General features: G+C 41.4%; 2 protein-coding genes across 4 annotated transcripts; both read right to left on the bottom strand.

The window, feature by feature from the left end:
- Positions 1–719: 719 nt before the first annotated feature.
- LOC112561721 (sulfotransferase 1C3-like) lies at positions 720–5048 on the bottom strand. 2 transcript variants are annotated; one of them, XM_025234355.1, is made up of 7 exons: positions 4872–5048; positions 3117–3322; positions 2751–2901; positions 2443–2615; positions 2118–2221; positions 1597–1780; positions 720–1205 (listed from the first exon to the last, which is right to left on the bottom strand). In XM_025234355.1, exons 2-7 carry the CDS (start codon positions 3292–3294, stop codon positions 1096–1098), a joined length of 900 nt encoding a protein of 299 aa, XP_025090140.1. In that variant the 5' UTR covers positions 3295–3322; positions 4872–5048; the 3' UTR covers positions 720–1095. The 2 variants fall into 2 exon arrangements, with proteins under 2 accessions (XP_025090140.1, XP_025090139.1); XM_025234354.1 differs by having other exon boundaries at positions 3117–3307; positions 4872–5047.
- A 1256-nt stretch (positions 5049–6304) lies between these two features.
- On the bottom strand, positions 6305–11658 carry LOC112561720 (sulfotransferase 1C3-like). 2 transcript variants are annotated; one of them, XM_025234353.1, is made up of 7 exons: positions 11534–11658; positions 9166–9356; positions 8521–8671; positions 7916–8088; positions 7440–7543; positions 6932–7115; positions 6305–6575 (listed from the first exon to the last, which is right to left on the bottom strand). In XM_025234353.1, exons 2-7 carry the CDS (start codon positions 9341–9343, stop codon positions 6466–6468), a joined length of 900 nt encoding a protein of 299 aa, XP_025090138.1. In that variant the 5' UTR covers positions 9344–9356; positions 11534–11658; the 3' UTR covers positions 6305–6465. The 2 variants fall into 2 exon arrangements, with proteins under 2 accessions (XP_025090138.1, XP_025090135.1); XM_025234350.1 differs by lacking the exon at positions 11534–11658 and adding an exon at positions 10694–10848.
- Positions 11659–12607: the final 949 nt, after the last annotated feature.

The raw sequence follows: 12607 nt of genomic DNA, 5'->3' as shown, positions 1-12607 counted from the left end.
ACATTTGGGCAATAATTTTAATACCAAGGTGAAGGACACCCAAATATTGAAACTAATTTGTCACGAGAACAAACTGTGATTTCTGTGGTTATTGTATCTGTATCACAAAAATGTTACATTGCAAGACTCGTACAGTTTACATTGTGTCCCATCAACAAGTTTAAGCATTTTCGGAAAATGAGGATGATTGGAATTGTGTTTTGTGTTCTCTATACATAGTTCAAACTATAGCTTTACCCACGTATAGACAAAGCTATGGATAAATCCCTTCATCCGTGTTTTTTTTTATAATTTAGACAAGAACAAATGTGTATATTTGTTTCTTATTTTTGTACCTCAGTCGATATAGTCGTGTGGTTTATGTAGTTCAGGGCCGGATGAGAAAGGAATTTTCGTGTTAATGTTAATGATTGCAAGCTTTTCGAAGCACACTGACCTCTAACACAGGGCAACCCGTTCCCTCATCCCCATCCCCTTGTACACCCACAGAGCTCCTCCCCTCTCCTCCAATTCCCGCTAAAGGGGTCAGGCCACAGAGCAACATTCATACCCTTTTGTTCCACACCTAACCGTTCACTGTTCACATGTCACAAGCCTTTGGCGGCCTTTATCTTGCTTCTGTCACTCTCAAACTTCGCACTATCGTCACAATGGTCATCACTACCAGAGTTCACTGACTTGTATTAACTCAATTAAAACCAAGAAACAGAGAAAAGAACTTGATGATCAAAATTACATTTTTTTTTATTCCAGGACTTGTTCAACTGAAAATAAAAGCTCTGTACAAAGAAAAATGTCAGCCATGACGAAACATGTTTTTTTCAGTCCTTTGCTTGTAGGCACCTTGGTGATGAGCAGGCGACTGTCGACAACCTGGACAGTTCTACAGTTGTAGACATGAAATGTTCTCACATTTTCTGTGATGTTGAAGACAGTTGATGATGAGAACACGTGACATCACTTCACTGATGAGAACACGTGACATCACTTCACTGATGAGAACATGTGACATCACTTGACTGATGAGAACACGTGACATCACTGTAGCCTCGTTGTGAGGCCGCTGTAGACAGACTGTGGTTGAGTGGAGGCCAGTCACTGGTATCTGTAGGTCAGCTGACTGCCGGCCATACGTTTCTCGTACAGCGCGTCGAAAGCCTCGTTCTGGGCCACAGTGAACCAGTTCTTCCAGTCCCCGACCTCGCCTACAACGGGAAAAATATTCATTGGATTTTTTTCTTTTGCGTCAATTTCCTTAACTCTGCTAAACATTACAGAAACCTTTATGAGCAAGTCACAGCTGTCTGTCAATCTGTCTATTTATTAGAATAAACAAATTACAGCTGTCTTACATTTCGTTTGAGCATGCTCAAGGCCAACATGAGCATTCTTGATCAAATTCACACATTTCCTTTTAACTTCAATTAATCCTACAAACAAAAAATTTCCAGCAAAATGACTAATATTAAATTCTTCAATACAAAATCCACAAATCCCTGTTGAACACCTGTACCCACTACACAGGTAGAAATGTGTGGGTCTGGAGTCTAGTATTTGCTTTAAAACAAACATCGTTTGGTCATCATTACTAAGCACCTTTCCTGTAGAAGCCTGGCGCGTTTTCCTTCCACAATCTTGCTTTCAGTTCACTCGGCATCTGCGCTTCTTTGACCACCTTTATGTTAGAGAACTTGCAAGCCTCCGCGATGCGCTCACACAGTTCTCTGCCCCTGTTGAATCCCAGGAACTTGTCCAACTTCTCTATCTGCCCCACGGGGTCCTTCAACCAAACCATGCAACTTACTTCGCTTTAAGAAAGAATTACAAAATCACGTATACTTTAAATTTTAACTAATTCAATTAATACCTTTCAAAGCAGAAACTTATGTTTGTATAGTATATTGTTTTTAAATACTAAAAAGCTGTGAAATGACACAATAAATCATTGTTGAAGAGTTTGTGATGTATGAGATCCTATTTGTTAATTAAGAAACATTATTAGAGGTATGTTGAGTTAGCAAAGTATTTCACATGTGGACCATGAAGACTGTATACAATCAGGAGAAGGTAACTACGAGTTGCTAAAAGACGATTGCAGTTAACCCTCAGACTCTCACCAGCTTGAGGTCTTCAAATGACGAGATGATGAAATTGAGTTTTTTGTCAGCTGACAACTTAGCCTCCCAGTCCAGCACGAAGTCAAACCAGTCGCCGTACCAGACTGTGCAGGAAAGGGAGATAATAAGCGGAAATCTAGCGCTGTGACCACTCTAACCACTCTAACCACTCTAACCACTCTAACTCTTGCGTAGCAGACAATTCAAATAAATTGTCTATAACATAAGAGATGAAATGTAATATCGCCATAGACGGAAATATAGGAGTTCTTTCTCTTGCAGTAAGCAAAGATCGGTAAGCAAGTGAATGATGAGTAGGACTCACATCCCATGTCCATCATGAGTTCGAAAAACTGGTTCCAAGTGCCATCATAGCCGAGGATTCCTCTGTGACCATGAGCGTGATTGTACATGGAAACCCACGTGTCCTTAGGGTTACGGGTCAAGTGCACAATCTTGACTTTCTTCTCCCACACTTGTAGAGGAAGATGATGGTAGCTGAGCAACAGGAAACAGGTTTTGTCTGAAGTTGCAAAATTTAAGAGTGACTTGTGGTATTTGGAAGTTTAAAATTTGTAGAAAATTAAAACAGAGGACAAAAACTTGGAATGACTGTTAGCCGAGTAGACTCACCGTAAATGAGTGAAAAGTACACGAGGACGGTCTGCAGGCAGTAATTCGTTCTGAGGAGAAAAGTCCAGGAACTCTTCAGCATATGATTTGTGGACAAACTCCGGCGAACCGGCAAGAAGCATGTGCAAGATCTCGCGGTGCCAGTGGTAGCCTGCGAGACGCAACCAACAACTTGGTAAAGGGAGACGTGAGTGAGCGATGGGCACAATGGAGGAAGAAATGAGAGGGAAGTATGAAGGTGGGTGTGTGTCTCTCAGTACTGTGTCGACTTCATGGAACTGTCAACACATTGCCGTCTTTGAGTCAACTCATTCCGCTATTCGTGCAAAGATAAGTTGTGGCACAGACATGAGGGGCGACACCTACCTGACTTGGGAAAACCCGTCAGGATGACGTCATCGTAATGGAGTTCCAGGTTACGCAGGTCTTTGATGTGTTGCCGGAAATCCTTGATCGTAGAGAAGGGAGGAAGCCAAATGTCGCCTCCATGACCAAACCAAATGTCATTGCCGAACTTGTCTTTCAGCTCCAGGTAAGCAGACATGTTTACTCTTTATCTGCAAAATGACAGACTACTTTCTAAATATGCATAAAGCATGCGCAAACATCCGACACTAAATTAATTGTCACTTCATCTTCGCTCTCATCCATGCCATATAGGCTTTAGTATGTTCTTTTCTCATTATTACAGTTGGCAAACTCTTTCCTTGCTTTGTATTTGTCAAACTGAATTTTAAGTTTAAGAATTGCAATAAGTTTTCAAATAAAAAATTAATTTGTGAATTTGCTGGTTACAAAAGTGCTAAAATAAAAATTTATTGAGATGCAGTATATTAGTTATTACAGTAAAATGTATATTGTCTGGCAAGGATCTCTGTGGTTCTCTCGGCAAGTTCTGGGCATTCCAACTTGGGCGAGTTGCTGTGAGGTAGTCCTGTGACAATTCTCTCACTTTCTAACAAGGTGTACAATTTTGGTATTGAGTTTAGTACATCAATATGTAAGCAGTATTTTCTATTTTTTAAGTAGCGTGATTTGTTTTATGACTGGATATCCAATGCCGGCCATTGCTGTAGTTAGTCGCTGCTTCACTTTAACGTTTCATTCCAACGTGTGACAGTAGATGATCTAAAAATAGCCAGTGTCATTAACTAGGAGAGAATATAATGTCTAATTTGATTAACGAACCTGGCGACCTTTGATACCAAGGTACACTAAAATCGAATGTGAACAATTTGAATAGCGATTTGTGCACACGGGTATCACTTAGAAAATACTGCCTTCCGGCTCTTGTTTACTACTTGCGTGTGGCACAAAGGGTTAAAAGAAAAAACTCCTCTCTACACGTAGTTGGCGGTCGTGTGAAGGTGTCCTAATATTGTAGTGTCGTACAGCATCGCGATATGCTAAAATGAATAAAAAAACAAGGGAAAAAACTCTTGGTAATCCATGATTTCGTGTAGCATGGATTACTTCCCCTTAACCGCTGAAAACGTCAACCAGTCAGGTACTATGTCATGTGTGAAAGTAGTCAAGTTCTAGTCGACCAGGTGTCCTTTTACATTAGTTGGGTGTTACTCAATTCGACATGGATATGTTCTCAAACAAATGCGAATTACAAGAAAATAGTAAGTAATATATAAAGCATAATGTTTATTCTAATAAAGTATATGTGTTTTGGCACTATATGTCTGCAGATAAGGTAGAAATAATTTTTAGAGAACTTTCGCACTATTGACCCACTTTCCCGGTTTTCTCTCTGTCCCGTACAGCTACAAACTTTCATTTTGATTTAGTAGACGAAAACAAAACCTCTAATTCTTAAAAGTCACACCACGCAAATGTTGAAAAATGCTTTTTAAAACGGTGTAAACAGTTGGTTGTCTTTATTAGAGATTATTGGTTGTAAATATTCAAAAACATCCGATTGCAGTGAAAGAGGCTGACAGCCTCTGTAGTTGGTTCTTAGAGTACATCTGCACCCGTCAACATCGGCTCCCTTTCTCATATACACAGTCACACACACACACTCTAAAACACTCTAATACACACACGCACGCACACATTTGAACACTGAATTATTTACAATGATCGACAATGTATCTTATAACCGAAACTCACTGTTTGTCGGAGCTGCCAACAGCAAGCAGGTCGAGCTGGCTCAGCGACACACTTACTGACCTACAGCACACACCACAGTTTGTGTCTGCTGACGTCATTCATAGGGCGACACGTGATCTCCCTCGTCACACTCTCCTCTCCAGCCTCCCCAGGATAATTACCCGCTACCTTATACCTGCGATCAACAAGCGAATGGCGCACTTTGCTGGCGGATAATTAATTAACGGATGGGTTTTGGAGGCTGACATTTTGTTTGTTTACTCGCCGATTGAACTTTAGCCGCCAGCAGACGACAAAACCAACGACGATTAGTCCACAGTTGTGGTTCTTATCATATCATCACTGATGTCAAAGCTGTACTTAAGATAATAGAGATAACAGGAAGGACATCAACGTTTTTGTTAGTTTGAAGTCTAAGCGTGTTTCAGTCCTAAATATTTGTTTGTGCAATAAATAAAAATAAATAAAGAGAGAAACATTTTATATTTTAATTTTGGTTATGTACTCCATATCCTATTTTAAAATATATGTAAAATTATTATTAGTATCATCATATGAAGTATCTAACCCTTAAAAACATACAGTAAATATTGTCAATCTTCTGCAGATTTTTCCCTTTTCCTCATCTCCCAAATTTTGACTTTTTCATCTGAGTCCTTCTCTCTCTTTCTCTCAACATTGTGGTATTCTCGTTTCTGTCTCAAGGAAGGAGGAGTGCACCATATCTTCTTCTTCTTCTTCGTCGATCACTCAAATGGACACGCCTGCCTCCTGCACAAATGATGCTGTGCGCCGCAGGTCCTCCAGGCTGCCGTGTAGCTTCCTCAATACTGGCGTCTCATCAGTCCAAATGCGGTGCCTGAGTTCTTCGTGCATGGGACATTCTTGCAGTAGATGTGCTGTTGTCTGACTGCCTGTCTGGCACGGGCACTGGTCTGTCTGGCCGATTCGGAGCTTGGTGTAAAGGTGGTAATTGAGACGGTTGTGGCCTGTCCTCAGCCTGAAAATAATGACCTGCTCAGCTCTTGTAAGCAGGTAGTATGGGTCGTTTCGGTTGAAACGTGGGTGCTGCTGCAGCCACTTGTTGTGCTGTTTGGCCTTGATGATGGATTTGACTTCGCTGTAGGTGGTGGACCTGTCTTGCTGCTCTTTTTTGGATCCTTCCTTGGCAAGAGTGTGCACCATATAACCCCCCAAAAAATAATCTAGGTCTAGGACATGTTCGTTTCTAACTTCGTCTGGAGAACTTTTATCTCGCTCTCCTCTCTTCTCTCATTCCTGTTACGGTCGCCTTGTAATCACTGTTCTTATCTAGTTAACCCTTTCTCTCTGTAATAACGCCTTTGACACGGTGCTGACTGACTGTCCACAGTTAATAAACAGGCAATCGCTCGAGCACACACAGAAATACTGGAAACGAATGAAAAATGATGTAGAATTTACATTTTATTTTTTAAAGAAACACGCGACATATGGGATAAAGGCTGGCTGGCTGGCTGGCTGGCTGGCTGCTGGCTGGCTGGCTGGCACTAAAAAAAAATAGCTTAATTTGATTCGAAGTCAAACCAGGTGACAGCCATATAATAGACACTCGTCACTGGTATCTGTAGGTCAGCTGACTGCCGGCCATACGTTTCTCGTACAGCGCGTCGAAAGCCTCGTTCTGGGCCACAGTGAACCAGTTCTTCCAGTCCCCGACCTCGCCTACAACGGAAAAACAAAAAAGTCATTCCTCAAGGCATAGGTCTTATTTATGAATGTTTTCAAAGCGATATTAGTATATATTTCAATGTTTTCAAAGCGATTTATATATATTTTTATATAGATATATTCCGAAACGTTAAGGTGTATTAGGAGGTCAATGGGCGTGCTTGTACCTCTCTCCAAGTAATGAGAATGTTTACAAATGTACACTGCATTTTCGACAAAATAATGACACCAGACTATGTTGTTGACTGGCTTCTTGACATTTGAAATGTTTAGCTTTGGAAAGAGCGATGGGTGGATGCGTGTATGATCGTGCGGTGCTCTTTAATCTCAGTCATCTTGATACTCAGCACCTTTCCTGTAGAAGCCTGGCGCGTTTTCTTTCCAAATCTTTGCTTTCATCTCACTCGGCATCTGCGCATCCTTGACCACCTTCATGTTAGTGAACTTGCAAGCTTCCGCGATGCGCTCACACAGTTCTCTGCCCCTGTTGAATCCCAAGAACTTGTCCAGCTTCTCTATTTGTCCTACAGGGTCCTAAAAGCATATTCATCTGCTCAGGTCACTAGAAAGGACAAACACTAGAATTTCTCCCTAACTTCATAATCATTTCGTACCACCACGGCCAGTCAAAGTTCAACGTACATTATGTCGTCTTTGCAGCGTTTGAATTCTAGAAGAAAAGTCTGTAAAATTTTGAACCTTTGAAGTGAAGTAATTTACGAAATTCTTATGTAAAACTCTTTAATTAAAATTTTCAAAATTTGTTAAAATATCTTTATATATCTTATTGTTGATGTAAAAGGAAAGAATTACTAAAAGTTTCTGTCAAACGACAAGAGTTAACCCTCAGACTCTCACCAGCGTGAGGTCTTCAAAGGGAGAGATGATGTAGTCGAGTTCTTTGTCAGCTGACAGCTTAGCCTCCCAGTCCAACACGTAGTCAAACCAGTCGCCGTACCAGACTGTGCAGGAAAGCCAACAGTTAATAAGTGGAAAGCGATGTAAACTCACAAAGTGGAAGTTAAATACATTCAAAATTAATAATATAAATTATTAAAAGAATTGCATGAGATAAATAGTCACGAAGCAGATTACTGCGAGTAATCCGGACATTTTGATCACCAGAATAATGTTTCTAGACTTATGGTCATTTCTTCACGTGGGACAACTTTGTCATGTCGGAATGTTAGTGATTCCTTTGTCGTGGGTCGTGAGCGGTTCCTTTGTCATGGATTTTTGCCGGTACCTTTGTCATGTCCAATCTTTAGAGATAGTTTTGTCATGTCGGATGTGGGAACAAAGATAAATACTAGCGACTGTTGAGCAGCACTCACATCCCATGTCCATCATGACTTCAAAGAACTGATTCAAGGGACCATCGTAGGTGCAGATACCCGTGTGTTCATGCGCGTGGTTGTAGAAAGACACCCACGTGTCCTTAGGGTTTCGGGTCAAGTACACGACCTTGACTTTCTTCTCCCACACTTGTAGAGGAAGATGATGGTAGCTGGGCAACAGAGAAACTTTCTGACAGACCTTGCAACGTGCTTTAGTGTCATACCTACTCTTACAGTAGCAACAACTAGAGAGAAATACAAGGTTTTTTACCACTGTTGTTTTGACATGGTCTTTAGTGTCTTACCAAATAGTACAGATATCTCGTCTAAACCTTGGTACTGGCTTTCATTAGGGAACCGTGTTTAATAAGAAAGATTACAACAAACAAGACATTTGAGTGCTGTAAATTCTGTGCACGAAAAGAACATCCAATAATGGTTGTGGTGCGACAGGCAGAGTTTCCCAGTCAAAGACGTAAAAAAGAACGACACGTGGTGTCAAAGACAGGAACTACGTGGTGTGAAAGACAGGAACTACGTGGTGTGAAAGATAGGAACTACGTGGTAAGAGCAATAGAAAGGAAACAGTTAAGTAAAATTACCGGAAATGAGTGGTAAGTATTCGTGGATTATCAGGGGGCAATAACTCTTTCTTTGTTGAAAAGTCCAAGAACTCTCTGGTCTCGGGTTTGGTGACGAACTCCGGTGATCCGTCCCGCAGCATGTGCAAGATCTCGTGGTGCCAGTGAAATCCTGCGAGATGGACACAGACATTACAGTAAAATGTGTCAGTACTACCGATAAGTACCCTGGGTGCTGTATGTGATAACCTATCTTTATTGAGTTGTGAGTTATTTTGATTTAATAAAAAGAGTCATCTGCCTTCCAGTCCTGAGTTAAAGCAGTTATCAGTCTACACCTCGTCAAAAGTAATAATAATCATAACAGAAGTTTATTTATACAGTGCCTAATCCCACCAAGAAGGCGTTTATCAGTGAGCCTCAAATAGTCTAACAAATTCATTTACTACCATTCAAGTCATAGTTTCTCTCTCACACACCCATTGTGGAGGAAACCAGAGTACTAGGAGAAACAAATTGACGGTTATCTGTGTAAGCAGGTGTCACAAACAGGTAACTCGAAGCCAGAATACCAACCCGCGACACCCGATTCTGACTCCGCGTCTCCGCCACCAGCCACCCGAGATGATATTTGTTCAGTGAACATGTGACAAGAACACACTTCACCTGTTTTGGGGAAACCCGTTATGAGGATGTCATCTGGACGGAGCTCCACCTGACGGATGTCTTTGACGTGTTGTCGATAATCTTGTGCGAAGGGAAAGGGAGGGTACCAGATATCTCCTCCATTTCCAAACCTCAGATCATTGCCAAACTTGTCTTTCAGCTCCAGGTATGCAGACATGTTTACTGTTTATCTGCAATATGGCGAACTCACTTCTCAGGCAGATGAGAATAAATATGCACAGAACACGTGCGAACACATCTGACACTAAAAATAACTGTCAGTACACTGTACACCTCATCTTTGTTCTCAACATGCCATGCAAGATTAACTGTTTAGGTTGTTACAGTGCTCGTATTTTAAAACCAAAGCCTCAAACAATCGAAGCATCTGTTGCTGAAGCACACACCCTCGTCATGCCGAACACGAGACAAAATGCCTACGATGACGCTGTCATGTTTATATCTACAGCTTATAAACTAGTTCGGCGTATTTGTGGAAAAAATTTAAGATTTAACAAAAATTAGTGAATGATGCTGATAAGCAGGTTCGCTAAATAGACCGAAATTTACGGTATAAGAAAATGATTTAGAAGCGGTATATTAATTATACTGGTCAATGCTGCTCTGGTCGTGTCGTAGCCTTGTAAGCATCCCCACCCTTTCCAACAAACTACAATTTTGTTATTGCATTTAGAACATCACTATATACACACACATAGTATTTCTTGTTTGTATTTCAAATAGTGTGATTTGTTTTATGACTGGATATTGAAAGTTGGTCATAGCCGTTACTCCACTTTCGGTTTCGTTCCCTCGCGTGAGAGTAAATAATCTAAAAATAGGAAATTTCATCATCTAGGGGCGAGAAGAAGACCTCATTTGATGGATGAACCTCGCGACTTTTGATAAAAAAAGTGCGCTAAAATCGGATGTGAAAAGTTTGGATAAGGATTTGTTTTGAACACAAAGTACACATTGGACTGGCATTGGGGTCATTCAGATACTACTGCCATTTGGCACTTATTTACTTTCTGAGTGTTTATAAGGTTAAAAGATTTAAATACACAGTTTGTAACTTGGCAGCTTCTTTTAGCTGGTACTGGAGTGCATCTGCACTTGTTAGCAACGGGGCTCTCCCTCTTTCTCACACTCTCTCTCACACACATACTCTGTCACTCACACACACTCTCGCTCTCTCTCTCTCTCACACACATTTCTTTCTCTCCATAAGACATTTAGAAAAGCCGCTGACCGTCGTGACCCTGACCTAGCGGTTAGACTGACCCACATCCACCTGATGGTGGAGTATATTGGTACACAGCTCTCTGATACATGATGTCTGCTGCTTGCATAAATGTTTCTGTCTTTGTGTGTGCGTGTGTGTCTGCCAGCCTTCCTCTGTCACTGCATTCCTATATCTCATCTCTCTTTCTGGTTGCTGCATGATGTAAAGGGTAAGCCTGCTTCTAGACTGTCACCACACATTTTTACACATACAGCCTTAATGTACCTTGTAAACAAAACTCACTCTTTGTGGGAACTTCCTGCAGCAAACAACATCTAGCGGTTGGTCCGGGGTGCGGGCACACAGTGAGTGGACTACCCTGTACCCTGTACCCTCCCACTTCCCGATGTGTGCTGACCTCATTCACAGGGCAACACGTGCTCTCCCACCTCCCCCATCCCCCATCCCTTCCAACTTCCCCTCCAGCCTCGAACAGATGAATGGGCCATTGAGCTACATTCATATTTATATTCTTCCTAAGGACATGTAGTGCTATCTAGGAGCTCTTAACCTTGTTTGCTCCCCGATATGACAGCAGACTGCAGGAACCAACAGAACTCTCCAGACGGTTGATTGTCGGATCGGAAATAAATATCTGTATACACACTGTTGTACACTCTATTACTCTGTACACACACTGCACGGGAAGGTGTTATCTTTTACAAAAGTTATCGGGGTTAGAATTGATTTCTCTCTTCGTCTGTCTGTTCTTATGCCCTTCCACATATTAGTGCATGGAGATAATTGTCAGAATGTAGGCCACACGTGAGTTACATATCTTGTCTCGTATTTTTTCCACATCATATTTTCCCTACAGCTTCAACCTTTTTTTTGCGATGTCATGAAGAGTCCTGCTGACACGGCATTAAACAGCCAAGCAGCCAGCGAACCAGTCAAACCATCCATCTCTCAAGTAATGTTTTCCATACTACTTCAGGCAGAGCATGCTATCATGGAATATTATGTGGAAAATTACATACGCTTAGTACCATAGCTAGCTACACCTAGTTTATACCACACTAGTCGAAAGGTCGTTGTCTGTCACTTTAGATGAAGGAAATAACGACAATAACAACGACTCACTTTGCTGTTGGCAGCCGATGGACAGATGTACCCCTCTACCTTCACTTCGCGGTACCCGTGAACAGACCAGCAGCTTGCCCCCAAGTCCTGTGTAAACTTGGTTATCTACACCACCTACCCTGTCCTCATGACTGGCAAATGTAGAGAGTCGCTTGTATTTATACTCCACCCGAGTCTCCCTTCATGCAATAGTCTGGACAAGTTGAACCATCATTGGGGGATCTTTGTAAGGCAATGACAGGGCAATTGCTCTTTTCTTCCCTTGCAAATATTAGTAAGCACTTTTTAAAAGTCTCCCAGGTGTTTGCTTTTTTACCACCTCAATAAGTTCCATCCTAGTTACATAAAAGTGTTTTTGTTTTTACTGTTTACCTACTTTCCTAAAGGGTACATGGCATTCCGATGATATCTTGTGTCGATGTTTCATGAAGAAATATTGAATGTGTTGTAGCCGGTTCATTACTAAGATGAAACAAAGCCCAACAACAACAACAGGGCAGGTCTGTTGTAAGTATAGTGCAGTTAGCAGCAGTGTATACTAAGTGTAACTGATGATGAATTAACGGCGGTCAAGTAACATACTTTCTAACAAAAACATCAACTATGAAAGTCACAAAAATGAAATATTTGGCCAGAAAAGTCCCCTTTTCTGAGCACCAATACTAAAAATGATTTATTTTTCAAAAGGAGTCTTCATTTACTAATTTCTCCCATGATATTTACTCTGCCTCGCAATTATCCGCTCGTTAAAACAATGAAGTACAGAAGCAAGAGGACTGTTCAGTGGACAGAAGAATGTCGGTCACTGGCTGGCGGCCAGGGTTCCTACATCCCTGGAATTCCTGTTTGTCAAGGTTTGACAGACTTCCTTCAGCACTACAGGACATTCTGCCATGTGAGTCACTAATGAATGTGAGCTTGCTCCAGAGATTAATGGTCACGATTATTGTTTTTGTCTCACCGACTGAACTGCAGCCGTCATCAGACGACAAGACCGGCAACGATTTGTCCACAGTTTTGGCTGTTATCAGATTGTCACTTCTATAAAAATATGCTTGAGATAATAAAGATAAC

Source organism: Pomacea canaliculata, linkage group LG4 (genome assembly GCF_003073045.1).
Source record: "Pomacea canaliculata isolate SZHN2017 linkage group LG4, ASM307304v1, whole genome shotgun sequence".
Classification (NCBI taxonomy): domain Eukaryota; kingdom Metazoa; phylum Mollusca; class Gastropoda; order Architaenioglossa; family Ampullariidae; genus Pomacea; species Pomacea canaliculata.
Note: the sequence above shows the minus strand (reverse complement) of the source record. Positions and strands in the feature narration are given on the sequence as shown.

Coding starts and splice junctions, on each gene's coding strand:
- LOC112561721 (XM_025234355.1), bottom strand. CDS start 3,294: ATGTCTGCTTACCTGGAGCTGAAAGACAAGTTCGGCAATGACATTTGG. Junction 1,781..2,117: donor CATTTGAAGACCTCAAGCTG/GTGAGAGTCTGA, acceptor GTTTGGTTGAAG/GACCCCGTGGGGCAGATAGA. Junction 1,206..1,596: donor GCCAGGCTTCTACAGGAAAG/GTGCTTAGTAAT, acceptor TTCCCGTTGTAG/GCGAGGTCGGGGACTGGAAG.
- LOC112561720 (XM_025234353.1), bottom strand. CDS start 9,343: ATGTCTGCATACCTGGAGCTGAAAGACAAGTTTGGCAATGATCTGAGG. Junction 8,089..8,520: donor ATACTTACCACTCATTTCCG/GTAATTTTACTT, acceptor TCTGTTGCCCAG/CTACCATCATCTTCCTCTAC. Junction 7,544..7,915: donor AGTCATGATGGACATGGGAT/GTGAGTGCTGCT, acceptor TTTCCTGCACAG/TCTGGTACGGCGACTGGTTT.